The sequence below is a fragment of the Microplitis demolitor genome, chromosome 7, assembly GCF_026212275.2.
Source record: "Microplitis demolitor isolate Queensland-Clemson2020A chromosome 7, iyMicDemo2.1a, whole genome shotgun sequence".
NCBI lineage: Eukaryota > Metazoa > Arthropoda > Insecta > Hymenoptera > Braconidae > Microplitis > Microplitis demolitor.
The window spans coordinates 1880498-1904687 of record NC_068551.1 but is presented as its reverse complement, the minus strand read 5'-3'; the positions used below and the strand labels follow the sequence as shown (position 1 = coordinate 1904687).

At 31.7% G+C, this 24190-nt stretch overlaps 6 protein-coding genes and 1 non-coding gene across 13 annotated transcripts; 4 read left to right on the top strand and 3 right to left on the bottom strand.

The window, feature by feature from the left end:
* Positions 1 to 34: 34 nt before the first annotated feature.
* Positions 35 to 1552, top strand: LOC103570991 (pyridine nucleotide-disulfide oxidoreductase domain-containing protein 1). The gene has a single exon (XM_008548934.2). The coding sequence runs from the start codon at positions 35 to 37 to the stop codon at positions 1448 to 1450; it is 1416 nt and encodes a 471-aa protein (XP_008547156.1). The 3' UTR covers positions 1451 to 1552.
* LOC103570989 (kinesin-like protein KIF14) lies at positions 1539 to 13350 on the bottom strand. Its single transcript, XM_053740936.1, has 11 exons — positions 12904 to 13350; positions 12264 to 12770; positions 11372 to 12152; positions 11162 to 11290; positions 5216 to 5380; positions 4899 to 5086; positions 4498 to 4761; positions 4178 to 4250; positions 3923 to 4092; positions 3393 to 3843; positions 1539 to 3052 (listed from the first exon to the last, which is right to left on the bottom strand). The coding sequence occupies exons 1-11, from the start codon at positions 12999 to 13001 to the stop codon at positions 2303 to 2305; spliced, it is 3576 nt and encodes a 1191-aa protein (XP_053596911.1). The 5' UTR covers positions 13002 to 13350; the 3' UTR covers positions 1539 to 2302.
* Trnap-agg (transfer RNA proline (anticodon AGG)) lies at positions 3163 to 3234 on the bottom strand. The gene has a single exon. It is a non-coding gene; the product is annotated as a tRNA-Pro (tRNA).
* LOC103570988 (uncharacterized) lies at positions 6113 to 9818 on the top strand. Its single transcript, XM_008548927.3, has 2 exons — positions 6113 to 6637; positions 7837 to 9818. The coding sequence occupies exons 1-2, from the start codon at positions 6535 to 6537 to the stop codon at positions 8127 to 8129; spliced, it is 396 nt and encodes a 131-aa protein (XP_008547149.1). The 5' UTR covers positions 6113 to 6534; the 3' UTR covers positions 8130 to 9818.
* Positions 13351 to 13425: 75 nt separating the features above from the next.
* LOC103570987 (zinc transporter zipt-7.2) lies at positions 13426 to 15190 on the top strand. The gene is made up of 3 exons (XM_008548926.3): positions 13426 to 14770; positions 14840 to 14915; positions 14993 to 15190. The coding sequence occupies exons 1-3, from the start codon at positions 13766 to 13768 to the stop codon at positions 15166 to 15168; spliced, it is 1257 nt and encodes a 418-aa protein (XP_008547148.1). The 5' UTR covers positions 13426 to 13765; the 3' UTR covers positions 15169 to 15190.
* A 135-nt stretch (positions 15191 to 15325) lies between these two features.
* On the bottom strand, positions 15326 to 17638 carry LOC103570985 (tetratricopeptide repeat protein 19 homolog, mitochondrial). 3 transcript variants are annotated; one of them, XM_008548920.2, is made up of 6 exons: positions 17570 to 17638; positions 16933 to 16988; positions 16539 to 16826; positions 16201 to 16463; positions 15821 to 16128; positions 15326 to 15693 (listed from the first exon to the last, which is right to left on the bottom strand). In XM_008548920.2, exons 3-6 carry the CDS (start codon positions 16797 to 16799, stop codon positions 15494 to 15496), a joined length of 1032 nt encoding a protein of 343 aa, XP_008547142.1. In that variant the 5' UTR covers positions 16800 to 16826; positions 16933 to 16988; positions 17570 to 17638; the 3' UTR covers positions 15326 to 15493. The 3 variants fall into 3 exon arrangements, with proteins under 3 accessions (XP_008547142.1, XP_008547141.1, XP_008547140.1); XM_008548919.2 differs by lacking the exon at positions 17570 to 17638 and adding an exon at positions 17513 to 17561; XM_008548918.2 differs by lacking the exon at positions 17570 to 17638 and adding an exon at positions 17268 to 17502.
* On the top strand, positions 16287 to 23479 carry LOC103570986 (transmembrane protein 268). Of its 5 annotated transcripts, none has more exons than XM_008548923.2 (6): positions 16287 to 16376; positions 18186 to 18942; positions 19052 to 19432; positions 19510 to 19680; positions 20376 to 20571; positions 22911 to 23479. In XM_008548923.2, the coding sequence occupies exons 2-6, from the start codon at positions 18331 to 18333 to the stop codon at positions 22991 to 22993; spliced, it is 1443 nt and encodes a 480-aa protein (XP_008547145.1). In that variant the 5' UTR covers positions 16287 to 16376; positions 18186 to 18330; the 3' UTR covers positions 22994 to 23479. The 5 variants fall into 5 exon arrangements, 4 of the variants coding, with proteins under 4 accessions (XP_008547145.1, XP_008547146.1, XP_008547143.1 ...); XM_008548924.2 differs by lacking the exon at positions 16287 to 16376 and adding an exon at positions 16761 to 16850; XM_008548921.3 differs by lacking the exon at positions 16287 to 16376 and adding an exon at positions 17657 to 17763.
* Positions 23480 to 24190: the final 711 nt, after the last annotated feature.

The following is a 24190-nucleotide window of genomic DNA, read 5'->3' as shown; positions in this document are numbered from 1 at the left end:
TTATATTTAACTAAAAAATAAATATATATATTTAATGATGGAGGCACCTTTTGTTATTGTTGGCGGGGGGATTGCTGGAGTATCGTGTGCAGAAAGTATATCATTTTTAGCGAGAGATGAAAAGATAATACTGATAAGCGCCAGTCCGCTTGTAAAAACAATAACAAATGTTGCGCCAATTGGAATGACAATGATGAAGTTTGATGTTGAAGAAAAAGAATCATCGTCGTTGACAGATAAAAATTCATTATTAACGGTAGTAAATGATATTGTGACGCAGGTTAATATTAATGACAAGACTGTTAGAACAGAAGAAGGATTAGTAATAAAATATAATAAATTATGTCTCTGTAATGGAGCGAAAGCTCGTGTTATTTGCGAAAATAATCCATACGTTATTGGAATCCGTGATACCGAGTCTGTGGAAAATTTTTCCCGTAAGATAACGAACGCACGGCGGATAATTGTCGTTGGTAATGGCGGCATTGCTACAGAAGTTGTCCACGAGGTAGAAAACGTTGAAGTCATTTGGGTAATTAAAGACAAACATATATCAGCGACTTTTGTTGATCCCGGAGCTGCGGAATTTTTTCACGACAAATTGACTAAAGACAAATCATCAACTGGTGAAAGGAGTAATATTTGTAAGAGATTTAAATACACAATAACTGAGGGAAGAAACAGAAGTGGACTTGGTGCTGCACTAGGTCCCGATTGGCACGAGTCGTTCGCTAGGAAAGGTTTAGCTCCCGATGCTATAAAAGTACAAGTTGAGTATGAATCAGAAGTCACCAGAGTTCTCCAGCCTGATCAGGTACCGAGTACATCTGAAGACTGGCCGGTTTACGCGGAGCTGACTAATGGAAAGACAATTGGATGCGATTTTATAATCTCTGCAACTGGGGTCACGCCTAATGTCAATTTGTCTGGACTGGAAGAGCTGACTCTCGGCGAAGATGGGGGATTTTTAGTTGATTGGAAGCTGGAGACATCAGCCACTGATGTCTATGCTGCGGGAGATGTGTGTTCAGTGGGATGGGATCTGGCGCCCCAGTGGTTCCAAATGCGTTTATGGACGCAGGCCCACCAGATGGGTCGTTATGCCGCAAAGACGATGGTGTCGAGCTACAAAAATGAACGATTTCTCCAAGACTTTTGCTTTGAACTTTTCACCCATGTCACGACTTTTTTTGGGTACAAAGTCGTGCTTCTTGGTCTCTACAATGGGCAAAAACTGGGCAGAGATTATGAAATTTTACTGCGAATGACCAAAGGCCTCGAGTATGTAAAACTTGTGATGAAAGATAACAAACTCCAAGGTGCAGTGCTGATTGGCGATACGGATCTGGAAGAAATGTGCGAAAATTTAATTCTTAATCAGCTGGATTTGAGTATTTACGGCGAGGATTTGCTAAACCCAGATATTGATATCGAAGATTATTTTGATTAATTTGTTTTATTTTTAATTTGCGTCGCAATATATATATATATCAATCAAAACTTCATCATGTTATCGATAATTAATAATAAAATCACAATTAAATATAAAAAATCTTTATTTTAAATGACACTTTATTTTATTATTAATTGCATCTGAACTTATCATTAAATCATATTTACTTATATTTATATTAAAAATTAATAATAAAATCTTTATAATATTAAAAGATTAATTTGTTTTTGTTTTCATAAAACTTATACATGTAATTATCTAATTATTTATTATTAATAATGATAATCACAGTCTTACTATTTATAGTAAGCATTCTACGAGGTTTATGTTTAGTGACGTATCACTATTTTTTTTTGTCTTATCAATATTTTGTTTTTTACTTAAAAGCTACAAGGCAAGACTAAACTATAATAATAAAACAACACGACATATGAAGAGATAAGTGAAATAAATTAAAAAAAGAAAAAGGTTTTGGCCATCAACACAAGTCCAATGACATGTATTTAGGCCGCGAAGTCTTTAAATATTTTTTTTCACAAGTGTTTAAGATAAACACCTGTACATTTGTTAATCAAAAACACTTATGAAATTAGTCTATCAATATGTAAAATATTTAATCTGAAGATATGTCAAGGCAAAATGATACTCAAGTTAGCCGACGTTTAAAAATTTTTTGATTTTTTTTAAAACTTAATTATAAAAAAAAAATATTTAAAAAATTCGCGCCGTTTATCTAATTTTTTACACATGAATATTAAAAATTTTTTTTTAATTGTTTGAAAAAAAAATCTAAAAATTTTTGACGTCTGTTAACTTCAGGATCATCGAGGCAGATATTTAAATCTTGTATTATTTAACATTAAATCTCACGGATTTTGAATTGTTGTCTTGTAAAAAAGGGCATGCGCGGAATGATTTGTTTGGCGATGAAATTATTTTATCATCTTTTTGTTTAGTTTGATTTTCATCATCATTATCATGATCATTATCACTTTGGTTTACGGAAGTAACAGAGTTTTCAATGACAGTATTAATGGAACTTTCAATATTTGTACTGCTATCACTGGTCTTGTGCAATGAATTTAATGTTTCTCTCAGTGTAGATACAACATTACGGACTTTATCTAGTGATTTGGTGACCTCGCCACTGGTCTCCCGACTTTCGTACTGGTGACACAACTTTCCGAGGGTCTGGGCAGCGACTTCTATCTGTAAAAGACACGCATCCATGTCGTCGTGTCTTCTTTGCACGACAGAGTCCGTCGTTTTGTCTATCGTGCCGTCTAAAAACGAGCCATTCATCGACAATTGATGTATACTTTCATTTAATTGCTTTTTGACTGGAGTCAAATTAACAGATATGCGGCTAGTGTCCAAAGAATCTTCAGGTATTTCACTTTCATCGAACATTTCCCAGCTAGTACCGTCATTATCAATTAATTCTTTTATTGTATCTTCGTTGTCGAAATCACGAAGTCGTCTTACCCAGTCTAGAAAGTTTTCCGGTTGCCACAAAGTCTCTAACATACGATCACGATCTCTAATTCTTACGACTGGTTGCAGTCCTTTCTCTGAAATCACGCGTGACTGCGAAAATTCCTGAAAAAAAAAATTATTTATTAATATCACAGCCATGAAAAAAATTAATAAAATGAATAATAACAAAAAAAAAAAACTGTTAAAGATCAAGAAAAAAAAAAAAAAAATTCGGGCTCGTCCGGGATTTGAACCCGGGACCTCTCGCACCCTAAGCGAGAATCATGCCCCTAGACCAACGAGCCGAATTGAAGAGGGAAAACTGAAGGACAGACTAGAGTCGTCGATTGATTAAATAAATGAAACACTACACAAGTCTATTTTAATATCAAAATTTAAACGTTTAAGGTAGTGCATTACTCTCAACATGTCAAAGTCAATCAATTTTTTACAGTATACTTACATAATTAATACCAATATCACGACAACGCTGAGTAGCTTCTCTAACTAAAAGTTGCATTTCGTGTAACGTAATACCGCCTTCTGCGATAACTTCATTGCTAGCAGCGATAGTCAGCGCAATTTCAGCATCAGCAGTCGCTTCGTTTAAAATTTTTTCCAGCTCTTGCAAGAAATTCGACTCATAAGGCTCGACATTTAACATGGACTTGACTTCCCGTGTTTTGTTTTCCTGTATTTGGTACGTAAGCATCTCCTTCTCGACCTCCAACTGCCGCTTCTTTTTGTTAACTTCTTCCAAAGCGAGTCTCTGTTGCTCCAACGTCATCCCGAGCATTTTAATCTCACGCTCGTATGACGTTTTCTGCGATCCTAACTGCATTTCAACTTCTTTCTTTGCATTTTCCAGTTCTTTTACCGCTTTGCGCTTTGATTCTTCCAACTCAGCTCTTAATCTAATGTAAAAATATTTGTAATTAATTATAAACGACAAATTACATTTTCTACTCGATAAGCGCAAAAAAAATGTATTACTTTTCCTCCTGTATAGCCAGTATTTCTTGATGCGCATATTCATAATCAATGGGTTGGCCGTTAGCTTGTGCATTTGAATTCTCGTCATTTGAATTGCAAACTTTGAAGTAATGATTGCCGCCTATGACTAAACGGTCTCCATGCTTCAAACAAACTTTGTCGCACACCAGCTGTAAATAAATAAACAACCGTTACAATTCATTCGACACGTGAGTTAATGCATGCAATCAAAGATACTTTGATTATATAAATTACCTGCCCATTAACATAAGTATCGCCATTAGACTCCGGCATCAAACTTAAAACCCCCTTGTTATTTTCAATTGTACTAGAAAAAATATTCAAATTTATATTAAATCGAATTATTTATTGAGAGTAATGATTATTATTATTGCTGAATAGCTGATTGCCAGTGTAATTGAGAATGATTCACGAGACAGTCACGCGAGAAAATATTAAAACAGGATTAATCACCATGCTATTAAAAAAATAAACGAGTGAATAAACAAAAATGAAAGAAAAAATGTTTGTGTGCGTGCAATGGTAAATGTCTCTCCTCGTCTTTCATGACTAACCAGTGAAATGGAGCAACTAGTGGTCCATCCAGGACAATGTCCATCGAATCAATCTGCTTGCCTTGCCGTCCAATACGCACTTTTCCCGAGGGAATAAGATACAGCAGCGTACCGGACAGCATAGGATCTGCTGCAAGATTGACCAAACAAGGAGTTGACTTTATTTCCTTGTAGTCTAATTCAATGGCTATTCCACAGTGCCGTAGATAATTTATTTCAGATTTTTTACGTTCTTCAGCTTCCTGTAATTTCTCTTTCCATGACCTAAAATTAATTCCGCGGACAATTAAGTTTCTACAATCGCATTTCTCCGTACACTCCATAAGTTTAGTCCCTTGTGAGAACTTCTTCCTTCCATTTAAATAGCAATTTAATTTTAAAAATTTTAAAAAATGTCTTACTTTTGATTGGACGCGAGCTGCTCCTCCGTGCGCTTTAATTGGTCCCTCAGTTGCTGAATCTCCAGTTGTTTTTTCTGTATCTCTAAATTATCATTACCCGAGTCCCCATTTTCTATTATTCTCCGCGGTCCTAATTGACGCTCATAATTTTCTCTAACCCCGCGCAATCTTAGTACTTCGGCTTTAAGCTCTCTGGAAATAAAAAAACAATAAAATAGGATAAAAAATTATTCCGTAATCCAACAGCAAACACACTTTCATCCGATAAGCGCTTGTTTATATTTGCCATACAGTAGATGGGTTCTCTTTGTCTTAACTTGCCTTATCAGTTTGTCATGCGGATCTTCATTAATCCGTACGCGGTTCACAATAGATCTAGCTTGACATGCATAACGAAGGGTCGCTAATGTTTCTTCCAAATGTGTGCTGCTCGGTGAAACGGTAGCCAGCATTGCCGTTTTCGAATTACCCCCAAGGCTTTCCTATAAATAACACAAATATATGAACATATACTTGTTTTTTCTATAAATATCCACTTATTTAATTGAAATGACATCCAATTAACAATTAATCGTAACTTTTTATCATTTGATAGCCGCAATAAACGATCGTAAAATTATTGGGAACGCGAGTACTGATAATTTAATTATCAATACTCAAAATGCTCATTTGTAAGTAGTAATATCTATATATATATATTTTAAAAAATACATTCCATGGTACAAAAAAAAATTGTTTTGCTAAAAAATCTGCTATCGCATAAGTAAAGGAAACGATGGCTCCATTTATCAACGTTACCTTGACTAATCAGATAACTAAAATATAAAAAAAAAAAACGATAAATAAATAAATAACATGAACTTGTGGTTTAATAGAAGTAAACATATTATGTTTCAGAACTACGCAGTATGTGCAGTAAGGAAATATATTGTATATGTAAGCGTAATTGTAAAATTGAGGGTCTTATTTATAAAAAATATCTCATGTTGTCTGACGTGCGTACGTTTATACGGTCACGTATACCAGGGCTATGGACTAAACCGGATAATGCTGGCCCAGCCGTAACAGGTTCGGTGTTTTACAATGTGTAGGTTGAAAAATATATAAATATACATGTATATATAAGAGGAGGTAAAGGGAGAGACGTCAAATCAGCATTGGCTGGACGTAGGTTGTGGTTAGTATCTACACTCTGAACAAGAGCTACACGAGGGGTAGAGTGTAGGAGATCTTTCAGTGGGGGAACAGTAACGCGGGATCACAAGTAAACATTCATGCGCGTCGACCACGCCGTAGTTCAAAGCTAAACACCGATGCATTACGTTCTTCACGTCACGTAAACATTAATACTATTACTCCATTCTGTTAAATACGTTCGGCAAATAGTTATTTGTTATTTACACCGTGACTTGTAACTCCATACCTGAAATAAATAAAGAAACATTTACTTTTTAATTTTAAAAAGGTTTATTTTTGCGGTGGTATTTTTTATACCGAGTTCTTACGGTGTGAGATGACCTAGAGTTCATTGAAACATCAATTTATTGAGCTGCACCAGAGAATGAAAATAATTATTCTCAGCTGAGTTAATAATAAAAAATAATAGCAGATCACAATAATAAAAATATAAGAAAAAATGGATCTTGTTTATATGCCTGAAGTGATGACCTACGGATCATTCAGGGCGCCAGTCTATCGGGACTATGAGCAACCATGGAACAAAAATTATTTCCAATATGGTATGTTTATGTTTATTTAATATCTATTTCATTAAAATTTATGCATGGTATATTTGAATATGATTTATTATTTATAGAGTTCGGAGATCATTTTTGAAACAATGCGTATCGTGTGCCGGTAGTTATGTTTAGACGATGTATTTTTAACATCATCACGAGAGTTTTTAATAGCGTATATAATGATAATAATAAACCACGAGATCAAATCGCGAATTAAAAACTCCGCCTTTATTTAAATAGTTTACTAAATTAATTTCATTAAAATAACGATGTAGTTTTTAAAAATGATGACGGCAGTAGTACGTAAGCAGGTGAAAGTACTTAGATCAGCTACTGACTTTTTATGAGCAGGAATGAAAACGAAAAAATGAATTATTAGTTTTATATAATATAATATTATAAAAATAAATCGCCTGATTATTGATCTAAATAATGTTTTTTAATTACTTATTTTTTTTGATAATTAACTGATAGGATTTTTCGAGGTAAAAAGTAGGCCAAGCTTAAACTGCGACGTAACCAATCTTGTGTTGATACACTAGTTTGTCCTCACCTTGTTGATCGCACTGACATATAATATTCAAGCACGCATTTTATTTTTACAAGGACATTGAATACTGATTGCATGTTTGCTCAAATTTAAAACTAATTAAAGATATTAATTTTTTACTTTGTTTACTTTTTCGTTCGTTAATAACCGTACAAAATAATGACAATGGATTGTTGATAATAATATGTGACACTTCCAATTAATTTTATCAAGTTTTGTTAATTATTTTTTTTTTTTCTTATCAAAACAGTTAATTTTTGCTAAATAAATAAACGTCAAACGGAGACTAATAGCCTTAGCATAGATAATTTAAAAAAAATAATTTTTAATTAATATATAATTTAAGTGATAAGATTATTTTTGTTGTTGAATAAGATCAGTAACTAGACATGCTAATACTCTGATACTAAATAAAGATGACAATCATCGTGGCCGCATATTAATTGTTAATTACTTTCGATTATTATGTTAAAGTTCAAGTTTTATTACTGAATGATGTAAAAAAAATTTCGTTATCAACATAAATAAGGAACCGGTTGTTATTTTCTGTTGCTTGAGAGAATGCTCAAGTTTCATTGACAGCATTATTTATTGCGCAGTTATTTTCTTGAATTTATTTAAACGGATGTTTGTTTGTTTCCTATTTAAGGCAAATCGGCGTCAACTACAATGACAAGACACCAACAAGAGCTTTTCCAACAACAAATACGAGCGAACTCTAAAAAGGAGCACTGCCATTTGTGCAAGGAGAGCAAGAGAAGATCTCTTGGTGCCTACATAAAGGGCAAGAGCAGATCTATTTCATGTAATGAAATACATGAAGAGGAAGAAGAAGAAGAGGTTGTTGATAATGGCAAGAGTGACAATAAAAGTCAGTCATCTGCAACATTAACATGCAAGCTGACAGCTAAAAATAATGAGAAAACTGCCACTAACTTATAAATTACATATTTTATATTACTTAAGTTATAATTATTTTTAAGTTTTTTTTAAAGAGATATATTACGTAAGATTATTTTTATATGACTGTTGGGTCGAAAAACCGAGTTATCAAAAATTTGGTAATAAATAAATTTAAACAAATACTGTAATTTATAGAGCGGGACTTTTTTGCATAAATAAAAATAATCTTAAGGTATTTGTTTATAAATATTTTTTAACAAAAACAAATCGCGTTACTAATTCCAGAAAAATAATAGAGAGAAAATTACAGTTGCAAATATCAGCAGTCTCTCCCTTCGAAACTGTAAAAATTACACTTTTTTAAGACGTAGTAATTATTACAGTTTTATATAAGACTTTTTTCAATCCTTTTTCAACTAAAAAGACATTGAAAACTATAAAATTTTGTATTTATAATTGTAATTACTTTATTACAAGAAGTAGTTTCAATTATTGCAGTGCAAACATAGTAGAAGTTTTTATATGAGGATCCTGTTTTTAATCTAAACTGTAATTTTTCCCCTGCTCTTTTTTCCGTGTAATTTTTTTTAAATTGAAAAAAAATTTGAAATCCAAAAAGGCGGGTAATTTAAATTTTTCAAATTTTTAGCTTTAAGGTCCCCAAATCGATTAGTAATAAAAAAAAAATTACAAGCCCTTTTGTAGTTAGTAACGCGAAATTATTGATGACTTATTAGGACATTTTTTACTCAAACAATTTAAAATTATAGCCATATATTATGAAAGCTTAATAAAACATTGAGTTTTTTTTGTCACGATATTGTTTTGAATGATAATAAGTTGAGTACACAATTTAAATGAATTCCATTTAGTTTGATTTGATATAAAAAAAAATATTTTCATTATCAATATTTATCATTTAAATAAATTCGAGTAAATAAGACAAGGTTCGATTATAAATAGTTACGATAATTATAGCTCACGTGAGTTTTGATTATAAATAAGTATATTAATTATATGATTATGTTGTCTAGAAATAAGTTAATCAATATTATTGTTTACTAAATTGAACGTGTTTGCTTGCGGTGTTTGATAAACATTTTTTTTACTCATATCATTTGATGGATTATATTTTGACAGACTGAGACGCATAATATTTGAACCTTGTTGACAATCAAAACACTTAACAAAAAATTTAAAAATCAAACTGGGTAAAAAATGAATTTGTTTAATAAATACAGTAATAAAATTAATGTTCTTTAATTAATTTACAATAAATATAATGTAAAAATTTTTTGATAAAGATAAAGAATAAGACTAACATTGGAAAAAATATAATTCAAGGATTTTGAATAAATTAAATTTAAAAAATTTAAAATTTAATAAATTATTATATTAATTTAATAAATTAAATTTTAAAAATTAAAAATTTAATTTTATAAAAAAACTTGGTCTAATAAAATATATGTATGGTAATTGTGCCGTAAATATATGAAAGATTTCGTAAATCCCATATATAATATTTGCCAAAAGTGTATTCACCTTATATTTTTTTTAAGAAATAAAGACTGACGGCTGTTAGACTTTTAAAATAAAATTATTTACTTTATCTGTTAACTATTAATCGAATCTTAAATAGATTTATTAGTTGGTTAAGAAAAAAAACTGTTATTACAATAATTAAAATAAGTTATTAATGTAAGAATAATTATAAATTACATGAGTAATAAAAAAATTTACGTACAGTTGTATAAATATGAATTATTATAAGCAATAAAAATTAATAGAAAATAATAATTTTTACTTTTTTCTTTTATTCTATATTCTTTGATTTAAAAAAATGATACTGCCGTTAGCCGACGTCTCATAATTTTTGAATTTTTGAAAAAAAAAAAAAAAAAAAAAAAAAAATATTTGAAAAAATTGCACTCATAGTTTTTTAAATTTTCTACATGTGCATATTTTTAGATTTTATTTTTCAGTCATTAAATTGTTAAAAAAAAAAATTTTTTTTCCTAAATTTTTTAACTTTTGTCAATTTCATGATCATAAAAAATGACGTTGGCGCTTCTATTGGCGCCATTTTAAATTTTTAAAATACGTCATTTTGTGCACGCGGCACTAGTTTTTAACGGATGCTAATGATTTTACAAAATATTTTTGTCTTTTATTTGAATTTATTATTGATATAAATAAATAAAATAATTAATGAAGTCAGTAGTTAATTATATAGATATAGAAAAAACGAGTATAAAAATAAATTTTTATTGTAGATATATAATTTTGGTAAATGTAAAAACAAGATTATAAATTACGCGGCAATTGGTGCCGTGTGCAAAGCTACGGGCCGTGTGCAATTTGTATAAAGCCACAATTGACGGCTGAGTGGCCAGTGGTTTCTGTTACTTTATCAGAGAACAAACATTTTATCGATTACAGAGTGCGGTTGATAATATAGAAAGTCTAAGAATATTCTAGAGTCAGCGGAAAAAAAATTATTTTCAATTTAAATTAAAATTTCAAATTTATTTAAATTAAACAATGGGCTGGGATATGTTCAAACGTAATAAAAATGATAAAAAAAAAGATCAAGGTAAGCCAAAGTATTAAAATTTAAAGTTTTTATAAAGAAGGTCAATTGTTGGCTATTTTTAACAGTCCGTTAATCTTTTTCGGTTTTATTATTTTTGCAGATCAGAAAAATAAAAACGAAAGGACCAGGTGCCGATGTGAAGAGCTGGGAAAAAAATGTCAATGTCAAAGTAATTGCGGTTGCAGATGTGGAACTAAACGTGTATATATTCGTCCGCCGATGTTCAATTACTTCACCGACACGATGCATTAACTTGTACATTTAAGAATAAAAAGAGAAAGTTTTTTATATCAATGACGAACACCCGTGGCCATACGGATTTCGACATCGATTAAAATGCGCAACTACTGAGTATTATAATTAAATATTTTTATAACAAAGTATTATTTCTTTTTTTTAATTAAAAAAAAATATTATATTAATTTGTAATGAATAATTTATAACTAAATAAATTAAATAAAAAAAAAAAAAATCTTACCTTCAATAGCCAGGTCAATACCGACTCACGATACGGCACAAATCCACGCTTCCGGTTGCTAGTATTTTCGGCAAGTGATGCAATTACTTTTCCTAAGATCAGTAACGATTTGTTTATTGAAACTCCTTCCTGTAATTAGTTAATTAGTAAAATAAAATTAATTTATTTATTACCGAGTGCTGAGATAAATAAAGTAAATAAATAATTTACCCTCAGTCTATCACCGCTAGCACAAGTTTGACTCAATCGTTCACTCCCAGCAAGATCCACAAGATTTATTTTACTACGACGACTAGATTCACCAGATGTGGAAACACTCGAGGACTCAGACTTCTGTCCCTGAGTCAATATAATACTAAATATACTGTGTGATCGCGAACTCTTTTCATTCATCCCTGTGGCGGCAGTAGCTCGCTGTGAGTTGCCAACTTTGAGCCATGTCTGCAGATCTTCGTAGCTCTGAACAGTGTGCTGACTAAGATCAACTACGTAGGGTCCAAACACCGGATGCTCACGGACTTTCAAAGGCGCGCGTTTATTCCCATTGTTAGTAGAATTGGTCGCCAGAAGATCATGAATCTTTTCATTGTAAATTTCAAAGTAACTGATCTCTATACTCGGCGAGTAGTTGCTGTTACGAGCAGCCAGGGAAAATAATTCGTAACAAAATCTTGGAATTATTCCCGCGTCTTCTGATGGCTCCAGAGCATTAGAGAGAGTTGACTCGCCCATCATACTGTAACTCTTTCCTGATCCAGTCTGTCCGTAGGCAAACAGACAGACATTGTAGCCCTCGAAGGCATTTTGTACTAATGGTGATACCATGCTATTAAAAACAGTCTCTTGACTCGCATGATTTGTTCTCGCGGTATTTGCATATGACACAAAACAATGGTCATACACAAATGTGTGCTGCGATGCGTCGCAATCAACTGTCACATTTGCTCCTCTTACTTTGACAATTGACATCACTTTCGGATCACTTAATTCTCTGTAATAAATTATTAATCATTAGTATTTTAATTAATTAAAGTCAATATGGGAAAATAATTAAAAGTTTATCGTGTCATCAATTCCAAAAGAATCAGTAATATATACTTACTTGGAATTCATTGGTCTAACTCTAATACCAACAGTTAAATTACTAGTTTCTCCTTCATAAAGTGTGGGTTCATCAGTAGCAACATCACTTTTACCACGTGGTGTTTCAAATTGCACAGAACCAAAACAATCTGGCGTTGATTGCAACAATGAATGTTCACTGATATACTTTTTGCTAGGTGTCCTGAATGGTGTGCCATCAGTTTTCATACTCGGCGGTTTACCCGTACAAAAATGTGTCACCGGAGACTTTTCAGTCGGCATATGATAACCTCGAGACTTAGGTGTCTTCAGTTTGTCATCCGACGAGGATTTTTTCAACTTTTCTTGCTTCAGTGCCATCGCTGACTTGGATCTACTTATGCTCAATGCAGGACTGCTGTTAATTCTTCCTTGTGATGATAAATCAGTCTTCTTAGGTGTCACCGTCTCAACTGACGTTGACTTTTTTTTGTTAAGCTTTGACTTGTCCATCGCTATTTTATCCAGATCCTGGCTGCTCTTACCACTAAAAATTTAAATTTAATTCTTGTCAATCAAATAAATAAATAATTAAATGTATCAGTAGAAATGTCCAACCCAAGTGCACAAGATTAAAAAATAAAACAAAATTTTGATATGATAGATGACAGGAAACTTACTGTAGCATTTTTGCAGGCGGATTATTTTCTTTGTTGAAAAAAATAGGATAGGTCGAAAAAATAGCATTGCAAGACCCGTAATTTTTTTTCTCCGCCATTATAAAAATAATTAATTAAACAATAAGCACTTAGTAAATTAAAATGCGATTAAAAAACCATGCAAAAATATTTAAAAATAAAATAAAACGCCTTAGGTCCAATGTTTAACCTTAATCTGAGGCGGCCAAGTTTAAACAGCTTCCGAGACAAGGTCTACGTTCTCAATAAATATTTAAAACGTAAAAACTCTCGCTCGAATAAATATCATTATTAATTTTACCAATAAAAATAACAAATTATCGTGCAAAGATGTACTTCTGTTTAGTTGGCGGGAATAATTTGTCATAAGACACCATCACAGGACAATGACAATTTACTAACAAAAACTCGTTAAAATATTGAAAATACAAATGTTTTGTTTATACCGAAACGGATGCTGATGATTGGACGGAATTTTCGTTCATGTTGATGATGGCGGTACTGACATATTCCTTTGACATAAAATATAACCTATCAACTGATGCCTACGAGGCGAAATAGTAAAATAGTTATAATTGGTTGAAATTTTTTAGAAATAGACACGAAATAAATAAAAATAATTATTTGTGGCGTTGGAGTTTTGTTTCATTGGCTGGTGATCATTGTCCACGTTTAACTTCGTAGATTAAAAATAATAGTTGGGTAGTTCGTGATGTTTCATTACAGATTTGTGATATAAAGTTTATAAAATAAAAAAAAAAGATAATCAACTTAGCAACAATAAAATAAATGACAAGTAGATTGTTGTTTTGAATTTGAATTAAATATTTTTTAAGAAGTGACAATGAAAACTCTGCCGAAGAGTGATCAAGATGCTTGGTGGTGGAGTAAAAGTTCTTTCTGGTCAAAATTAGCTTTAGGTTTATTTGTATTAATTATTTTACTGGATTTTCCTTTGATGTGCCAAGGTCAGCATGACCATCATCATCACCACGATCATGATCACCACGACCATGATCATGACCATCATCATCATGAACCACCGAGTTTTAAATATTCCCAGCAAGCTAATGCGCAGTTTAAGCCTCCAGCACATGATCATCATCATCATCATCATCACGACCACAAACATGAAGACCCTAAACCAGCAACTGGTACAGAACCACGTGAGAGCGTTATGCTGAATGCTATTACATCAACTTTGTTGATATCAGCGGCTCCATTTATTGTACTTGTCTTTGTTCCTCTGGACAACAGCAAAGAAAAAGAGCCATTGTTGAAAATTCTGCTGAGTTTTGCATCTGGTGGTCTTCTGGGTGATGCATTTTTGCATCTTATTCCTCATGCGTTGACACCACACTCGCATTCTGATCATGAACACGACCATTCTCACGATCATGCTCATGAACATGAGCACGAACATGAACATGGGCATGGTCATGATCATGGTAATGGGATGGCTGTTGGTCTCTGTGTGCTGCTGGGTATAATAATGTTTCTAGTGGTAGAAAAAAGTATAAGATTAATAAAAGGCGGGCATTCTCATTCTCACTCTCACGCGGTTGACGCTGCTGCTGCTACTAAGGTAAAGGACAAGAAAAAAGACGATGATGCTGATGAAAAAACAAGCGAAGATCAAGTAGATGATGGAGACATTAAAATAGCTGGTTATCTTAATTTAGCTGCTGACTTCCTGCACAATTTTACTGATGGCTTAGCTATCGGTGCCAGTTATTTAGCTGGAAAAAATATCGGACACATCACGACGCTGACTATTTTACTACATGAAGTACCTCATGAAATAGGAGACTTTGCTATTCTTGTGCAAAGTGGTTGCAGTAAAAAGAAAGTAAATATAATTTGTAAATAATAATCACAATGATTATCAGCAGTATTTTTAATTCGTCTTTGATTTCAGGCGATGATGCTTCAATTAATAACAGCCTTGGGCGCTTTATGCGGTACTTATGTGTCTTTATTAGCTGAAGGAATGGGTAAATATCATAATACAGTAATTGTTTACCATTAACATGTTGAGTAAAGATTTTTATTTTAAATATTTGTCTTTCAGGAGACGTAGCGACAGCCTGGATTCTTCCATTTACAGCTGGCGGATTTATTTATATCGCGACGGTGTCAGTAATACCTGAATTATTAATTGACACTAAATTCTGGCAATCAGTCAAGGAGATAATCGCTCTTTTATTAGGTGTCTATATGATGGTATTAATTGCTGCATATGAATAAACTACGCATTAAGCGATTAATATTTCAGCCTAAAAAAAAATGTAAACATTCCAAATCCTTTAAATTTAAATACTTTAATTTACAATATAAGTTGCAAGTAATGAGGGTTAATGACACTTACTGCTCATTATAATTACGTACATATTTACAAATTAAAGACTGCTCAGGCTTATATTTTTTATATCAAGGTTTTTTACAGTAACAGAATTTCTTTAAAAAAAATTCTCTTTCTGTAATAAATTAACGTCAACTTGTGTTACAGTCTGTACAAAATAGTTTATAAATTAAATTAATTAATTTGTCTTGTTGATTAATAATTAATTTATTATCTATTCAAACATTTTTTGACTTCCGCTAAACATAAATTCGCCTGATCGCGGCACTCTTGGTCTTCATTTTTTTTCGCGCGTTTCAATCCTTCGAAGCACGCGACTTTAGCTTCGTTGTACAGAGATTTTTTAATGTAAACATTACCCAAATTAACATAAATTGAACTCAGTTCTGGGCATTCTGGTAATTTGCTACCTGAAATAAAAGTTTAAATTTATATCTATAGTTTTAGTTATTTAAATGAATATTTTAATAGAGATAAAATTAATCAAATCATTGTTTGATAATAATTTGTATCAAGCTAAGCTGATTAGATAACGACCTGTTTCAATAGCATCGTTCAAATATCCCAGAGCACGATCATGCTGTCCTAAAAGACAGCACACAGTACCTAGATCATTCAACAATATGACCGTTTGTTCGTGATTTTTGCCGTAAATCTCCGTACACAACTGATAAGACTTCTGGTAATTCTCCAATGCTTCACTCAGACGTGACTCAGACAAAAGCATATTTGCATACCAATCGCGACTCATCGCCCACAGTACCAAGATATCTTCGTCAGTTGGATTTTTAACCGCGTGCTCTTCGATTTTTTCAATACAAAATTTATATCCTTCTTCAGCTGTTCTATTTAAGTAATTAAATTATCAAATTAAACTTGCAAATTAGTTTAATCAGCAAGCATTCAAATTTAAATACTTATTGTCTCCTGCACGTTGATAAAGATTGGCAACCTTTAAACTCATGTGGATAATCTTAGTGTCATTCTGCTCAGTACCAGTCGACAGCAGTCTCTGCATCACGATTTTGAAAAGATCAATTGATTTTTGAATCTCGCCGACTTGGAAAGCCAAATTAGCCATCACGTCGTACACGTAAGTGACACCCTCGTAGTGATTGATCGTCTGGGCTTGACGGAGTGCCACGTGTAACATTTGTTCAGCTTTTTTGTATTCCTCCTTCTGAAAGTTAACGAAAATTAAACCAGACATTAAATAATCAATAAGTCGACGTGATGGTTTTTATAACTTATCAACCTGAATTAGAAGTATTGATCGTTTTATAGTCATAATTAATTCCGGTTCTATTTCCTCATCATCTTTGCTGCCGAAGTTGAAACCAAATAAACTTACACCTCCAATAACGTAATTCCATTTACTTCTCCGAAATTTGAATTTTTCCTGATTATTCCTCAAGCTTAAACTTAAACTCTTAAACCGACTGGTTGTTTGTTTAAAATTATCAAAGTGAACTACTCGCCTAAATAAACTCGTCGCTCTCAAAAATCTCATCGACATTTTTATAGACTTTTATCTCCAGTTTATCTAAAAAAAAATATTTTAAATCAGGTAAATATCTACACTACAAATACCATAGATTAAATTTCAATATATATATTATTATTATTATTACTATGTATTTAATAAATACCTGCGCTGATACCCAGAAGTGTTACATAAATATTTTATAACCCATATTCGGTTTGTCTACAAAAAAAAAATAGACAATTTTATTTTATTATCAGGGCCGTGATAATAGTGGGAGTATATATTTAAATATATATGAGTAATGTAACTGACAATTAGTAATTTTAAAATTTTTAAATAAATAAAATGAGTATAAAATGCGCATTATAATTTAAAAATTAGCGCGCGAATTTTTAAATTCCATTATTTTAGTTAATTTATTTATTTATTTAAAATTTATAAATCATGCCGGCTTCTCATTAAATATATAACAAATATGACAATAAAATAAATACAAACCAGGCGTAGCAAAGAAAATATAAATATAAAAATAAAAAACTGAGTGTGCGTGTCTGTCGTTACTGTCAGTGACAATTCTCATAAACTCGGTAACAAGTAAAGTAACAATTCATAAGTTGATGCAATTCGCGTCTTCATATATATAGATATTTATAAATACACATATATTATGTATACATATATACAATAATATAATTATAATAAGAGAGCTCATATACACAAATTGTACTTGTGTAATTCCCTACCACAAGTTTTACGATCGATGTCAGTGGATTCGTGCTTATCCACAATAATACTCGTACCTGACTGGCTACTGTACTGTCAGGGTCCCCTTGACCTCTACCTGTTTCTCCACCATCCGTAGTCTGTACATACAGATACAGTATTGTCAGTAGTCGGTAGTCAGTACTCAGTATTTTATTGTTCCTCAACCCACACCTAAAACTCGCGTTCTGATGTCGCGATCACAAGACCTTAGACATTTAATATCTACCAGGTATGTTGTGATATAACATTCAAATCATTTTTCTTTATTACATTTAATTGCGTTATAAATTTTCATTAAATTTGAAAATATTAAATTATATAAGTGAATGTGAAAATTCAAATTTAAAAAACTGGTGCGCGAACTGGTTTTTTAAATTTGAATTACTTAAAATTGTTGACTTTTTTTTAGTGTCGGGTCTGCTGGAGTAATAAATTTTTTAGTGGGTAAATAAATTTTTAAATTCCGGTTTTTGTCATATGTGGGCACTCCCTGTTTTTATTTACATATGTGCACGCGATTCGCGAAAGATGGCGGATTTTATAAGATATTCAAAACGTGTTAACTATTTTGTTATTGTTTATTAAGTTACAGTTTAGTTTTTAGTGTTTTATTGTCATGTTAATAACTGGGTTTTTTTTAAATATTCGTAGGTGTTGGCTGGTGAAAGTATGACGAGAGATTTTTTAGAAGGTTGCAGCAGCGTGAGAAACATTCCTCTTTGACACCGAGCAAAGCTGGACGTTATATTTTAAAAAATATTTAAAATCTTATATTGGATTTACGACAAATACTAAAATGAGTTCACCAAAGTCTAAAGATACGACTGACGATGCTGGGATCACTGATATTGCAGCTAAAACCAAGAACTGGGTCCAATTTGAGGAAGAACCAGCTCCTAAATTATCGCAAGACACTACAGTACCTGCTACTATTAAACCTGAGACAGTAACAGTCAGCATTGATAAGATTGTCAAGGAAGCTGAAGAAAAAGATATCGCTGCTCCCTCGGCTAGTATTCCTACCGGCGTTCCTGGTAATTCAAATAAAAAAAACGAGTACAGCGGAGCTGTGATAGCAACCGAATCCGTCCAAATAAATTTAGATAGATCAGGACTGAGCAGGTCGATGTCCAATGAAAGTCCTGAAGCAAACGTGCCGTCAGATGTTAAAGTTTCAGACCCTAAGAGTGCATCTCTGAAAACCATCGACCTTCGAGACACTTCCAATGGTCGCAGTGCTAATGTAAATAATGTTATCAACACACCGATCGGCAACATAAGACGAGGATTTGCAAACGGTGACACTATCGTAACATTACTGCCGGTTAACACGCGGTGGCCTTGGATTACCCCAGCTAAATTTCGCCCTGAATTAGTACCGGAAGAACTTATGGCTCAAGGTCTTACGGTAAAATACATAATTTTATTTTTTTATCACTGATTTAATTGTTGATGGCTGATTTCTATGACTAATTATCTCATGACTCACTTAATTAATAATATTTTTTTATTTATAGTTAACAGTAGAAGATTACGTCCATGTGATGGAGTTGCTGGTCAACGATGTGCGTTTTAATATGTACAATATTTGCTACAAACGTATACTTGTGCTGTGGATTTTCACAGCTTTTGTTATTCTTCTTGGTCTATTATTTTCTGGTCTCGCTGGACTCACGTTATTCGGCCTTGGGATTATGTGGTTGATATTAAATGCAGCAGCAATATTTTTATGTATGTTTATAAAGATAAAACTAAACCATAATTTAGAAAAATGCATGGCTCAAGTAAACAAACATTTATTACGTCATAAGATACTTGTTGGTTTGGATGACAGAGGAAAAATATCATGTCACAAAGTTAATTTATGCTTCATCTACTTCGACACGACCGACTGCGTAGTAAGCTGAATAATTATTATTATTTTATTATTCATATCCGATAATTATTACTTTACTTGATGATAAAAAATTTTCAGAAAAAATTGCAAGAAGTTATCGAGAGAGAGGAGCGTGAGGGCAGAGTAATTGGAGGTGAAGAAACTAATGACATGCAACGACGCAGACAAGAATTGCAACAACGAATGGATATTGATGATACCGATATCGTCATACAGGGCAGCACCACTACCAGGTTATCACGCAAGCAGGTATTTGTTCTTTTTATCTGTTGGCTGATCTGGGTCGTATTGTTTTATTTAATTTATTTATTTATTTATTACAATGGCTGAGTTTTAAAAATAAAATTTATGATGTAAAACGCAATGTTAGGGTAAGAGCGAGCAAGTATTGTGTCGGTATATCCAACGATGGGGGAAGGATTACCTGAGACGTCGTTTAGACTGGACAGTCGACGAGGAAGGCGGTAATCCATCATCACCACGTCATTTAGCATCAGCTTTGTGTCCATGTCAGTATGTCGAGGAGTGGTTGCGCAATAAACCACGTGTGCAAGGCAGAGATTTTTGTCCTAGGTGGAGCAGTTTCCTGAGAGACAGAGGATTTTAGTGGACAAGCAAATGAAAGACAGTTTTATTTTTTAAATATCATAAGAGAGCAGTACTTAATTTTTTATTATTTATTTTAATTGATAGTAACAATTATATGACGTACAGGATTTCCAGTGAGAACATTCCAGTGTTTATTAATGACACGCTTGCTTTTCTATTTTTAATTAGTCTGCAGGATCAGCTACTTTTTATATTCTAAATCTTAATTCTTTCCTTCATGTCTGATTTTTCTTGACTGATAAAAATTTTCTTATCGCTTGCGTTTTTTAAAAAATAATTAGTAGTAAATGTGTATGGCTTTAGTCGTTGAAACTGGTGACGGTGTGTGTTGGCAGGAGCGGGCGGAGTTGCTGTTACTGAGGTACGCCTCGCGTTGGACACGTCAATTAGTTCGGCACAGACTCGACCTGGTGGTAGACTCGCAGGAACGGAATAGAGCTTATGTGGGACCAGCAATTCCTCCGCGTCACTGCGTCTCCGCCCGCTGTCCTTGTCAGTTTATCGAGGATCATCTCAAATACAAACCCCGAGGCAAGTTAACTTTACGTCAAATATTTACTCTGCCCGATTTTGGTTTCAAATGAACAATCAGATGACATTTTACTTTTTATTTCTACCAACTATTTTATTGAGTCCATTTCTTACAACACTGCGCTATACTTTGGTATAATTATTGTATATAGATTTTTTCTTTAAATGCTTTGACTCAAGACGTCACAATTCAATTTAACAAATAAGGCTGAAATATGCTTTTATTGTTAGTTCACTTAAACCAATTAAAGTCTACGTCTGTACTTAATTTATATTTCTTGACTAAACAATCAGTCATGTATAAAGACAAGATAAATACATCACATATATCATTTTAATTACTATTGTAATTAACGGTTATTGTTAAAAACGGTCATACACTTTTTATTATTTTTAAATAATTGTTATTATTTTTAGTACGGGTACGGTGTTGGTATATTTTTTATTTAATTAACTACTAACATTATTATTATTAATTTACAAAATATTAGACAGCTATTGGCAACTAAAGGAGCTTCCAAAAAAATGATACTGAATTTAGCCGATATCCAATAATTTTTGGATTTGTTTTAAAAACAATCAATTGCAAAAAAAAAATATTTGAAAAAATTTCACTTATAGTTTTTTGAATTTTCTACATGTGCATATTTTTAGTTTTTTTTCTGTCATTGATTCGTTAAAAAAAGTCGGAGAATTGTTGATTGTCTGTAAAAATCATAATTTAGTCGGCGTTTAATTACTTTTGGATTTTTTTCCAAGCGATAAATTAAATAAAAAAATATTTCAAAAATTGCCCTTGTAGTTCTTTCAATTTTCTACAAGTGCATTTTTTTAGATTTTTTTTTGTCATTAATTAGTCGGAAAAAATTTGAATTGTCTGCTAACTTCAGGATTATTAATAAAGAGCGTAACTTTTTTTCTAGAATAACTTTGTCTTATTCCGTCCAAAAAATTTATTATTATAATTAATTGTAAAAAATTGTTCAAAAAATATCAATCAGATATTTTATATTTTATCTATGAAAAAAAATTATATAAATCAAATACACTATTATATTTATTGTAACAATAACAATAAATTTAAATGTCGCGTACTTTAATATGTAAAAATCAAAATAATTAAATATAAATATATATATATTTAATAAACAAAGTGATAAATAAATATGTTAGAGTCCATAAATATACATATACATGTTCCTTTTGTACGTATAAATATAAATATATATAATATGTAGTTTTGTTAACTATATTATTAAATAATAATAATTAATGACACATTTATTTTATTTCTATTTTATTACTAATAGATAAATAATATTGTAATATAATTAAAAATTTAAGAACTAATTCAATAAACAGTAAACTAATCATGGGCAATTATTTGCACGCAGCCGGACAAGTGGAGAAAATATCTGTTCGATCACACAATCACGCTTTAAATACTTGAATAAATAAAAAAAAATTAATACATATAATAAACGTTATTAAATGCACAAAGGAGTGCGTAAGTATTAGACCATTATTTAAAATAATAATTAACGCTTAATCATTTTGGGGAGTGTGCGCAATGGTTTATCATAAATCATAACATTAATGATAATTAACGATTTGCTGATTTTAATTTATTAATTTGAATAATTTAATTTATTTTTCACTATACCTGCGCCGGAAGTTTCAATTCCTGCCCTGTTTAGAAAGAAGAAAGTCGTTCTTTTCTTTTGTGAGGAAATTCCTACAGAGGCAAAAATTTAAACTTTCAGGTGCAGGTCTGGTGAAAAATTGGTTACACACCACGGAGAAAGATAGGACGTCACAATCTGCGTGTTTTGCACGCATGTGGGTTGGGATGTCCTTGTTTTCTTTCTAGATGTGTAATATACTAAAATTTTTTCATGATACCAGCATCGAAACGAAGTTTCAGTGTCTCCATAGTCAGTTGAAAGAAGCGAATTTCAGTCCAATGCCTTTAGTCAGTGGACAGAAATATGAATCCCTTGGGAAGAAGCAAAGTTTCTGCCCTCTGACTGGAGGCTTCTGTATAGTTTCTGCTTAATTATAAATTGCAAATGACAATTTACGGTTACGCTGATAATTGATCACACCATTGATCTTAAATTGACTTGTTTCTGACTTGCTGCTGACAATGAAACTAAGTTCCAATGCAGGTAATCATGAAAAATCTAGTGTGTAACTCAGGATGAAAGACGATTTCAGACTGCGGGTGATGTCAAACTTCATCCCGATCTGAAATCGTTTCGCTTCAACCCTTGTCACACAATATACTATTATATCTAATGATTAATTTTGTTAAAACAATAACCGCATGAATTTTTCAGGCTATCCGCCAGGTTTTACATGGTGTGCTTACCTTAGCGATCCTGCTGTTAGGTTTGACCCAACATACAGCCCAAGTCCGTAAAATAGAGTTTAATTATTTTTTATTTCAAATAATCGATGCCTCGCCTTTTATTTTAATTATTAAATTAAATTATTCATTTTTAATACATTGTTAATTGATATTTTGAAATGTAGTGTCATATATTATTAATTTTGTCGTACATTTAAATAATTACTTTAGCGTATGCTTTGATGTTATTGTCAGAGTGTGAATGAACAGCCTTGTATGTTAAAAAAAAAAAAAACAAGACATATCGTACTATATTGTGTCGTACTACATTTTACATAATACATTATTATAATTATAATTATGATTATTATTAATTGTTAAATGGTATTAACAGTTACTTTGTATCTGTCAATTGTGAAAAATATTGTGCCTTACCTGTCTGATCAACAGTCTGGTGAACATTAATTCGATAATTTATTATTAATCCGTCCATATTGAATCTGTTTAATCATTCCAATCAAATTATGTGCAGTACAAATTGTGTAATTGTTAATAATATAAATAAATATGTATAAATATTTAAATTTTGTTTTTTTGGATTCATTTCTTAGTAACCAGTTTGTTTTTTATCATCTTGATCGTTTATTTTTCAGATAAATGTTAATTAATCAGGGGAGAGACAGATGCAATCTCTGAATCAATTACATAATAATTGGATCAATTTTCAATAATACTTCGGCTATCGATCAGATTTGCTCGATAAAAATCTAAATTACCGTGAGAACTTTTTAGTTTTATCTAGTATCTTATCATTGTCCATTTAATCGATCGTTAATGACATCGATTACCGAAAATATTTAAAAGACTAGGAGTAATTACATTTAGGACCTTTTTTTTATTCAATTCCTCTACAAAGTCGCAATAAATTATCGTAAATAATTTATTGTAATTTTTAAATTAAAGATAATTAAAAAAAAAAAAAAATTCTTTTTTTTCGGTGCATGTGATATTATTTAGCATAAAATTATAAATATATGACAGTATAATGAGTTTCAAAAACCCGATCAATCTTCATCACTATCGTTCACTCTTTCAGACATCGCGTTTCCTTGATTACATTATTTATTAATTTTTATATGTTATCTAAATGTATATATAGATATATATTATCCATTAAAAAAGAGAATTTCAGAATGACAATAATAAATGAGCTGATAAATTTATTTTTTTTGCAATTGATGATCGGTGGGTGTGTTCATATCTCTCTCG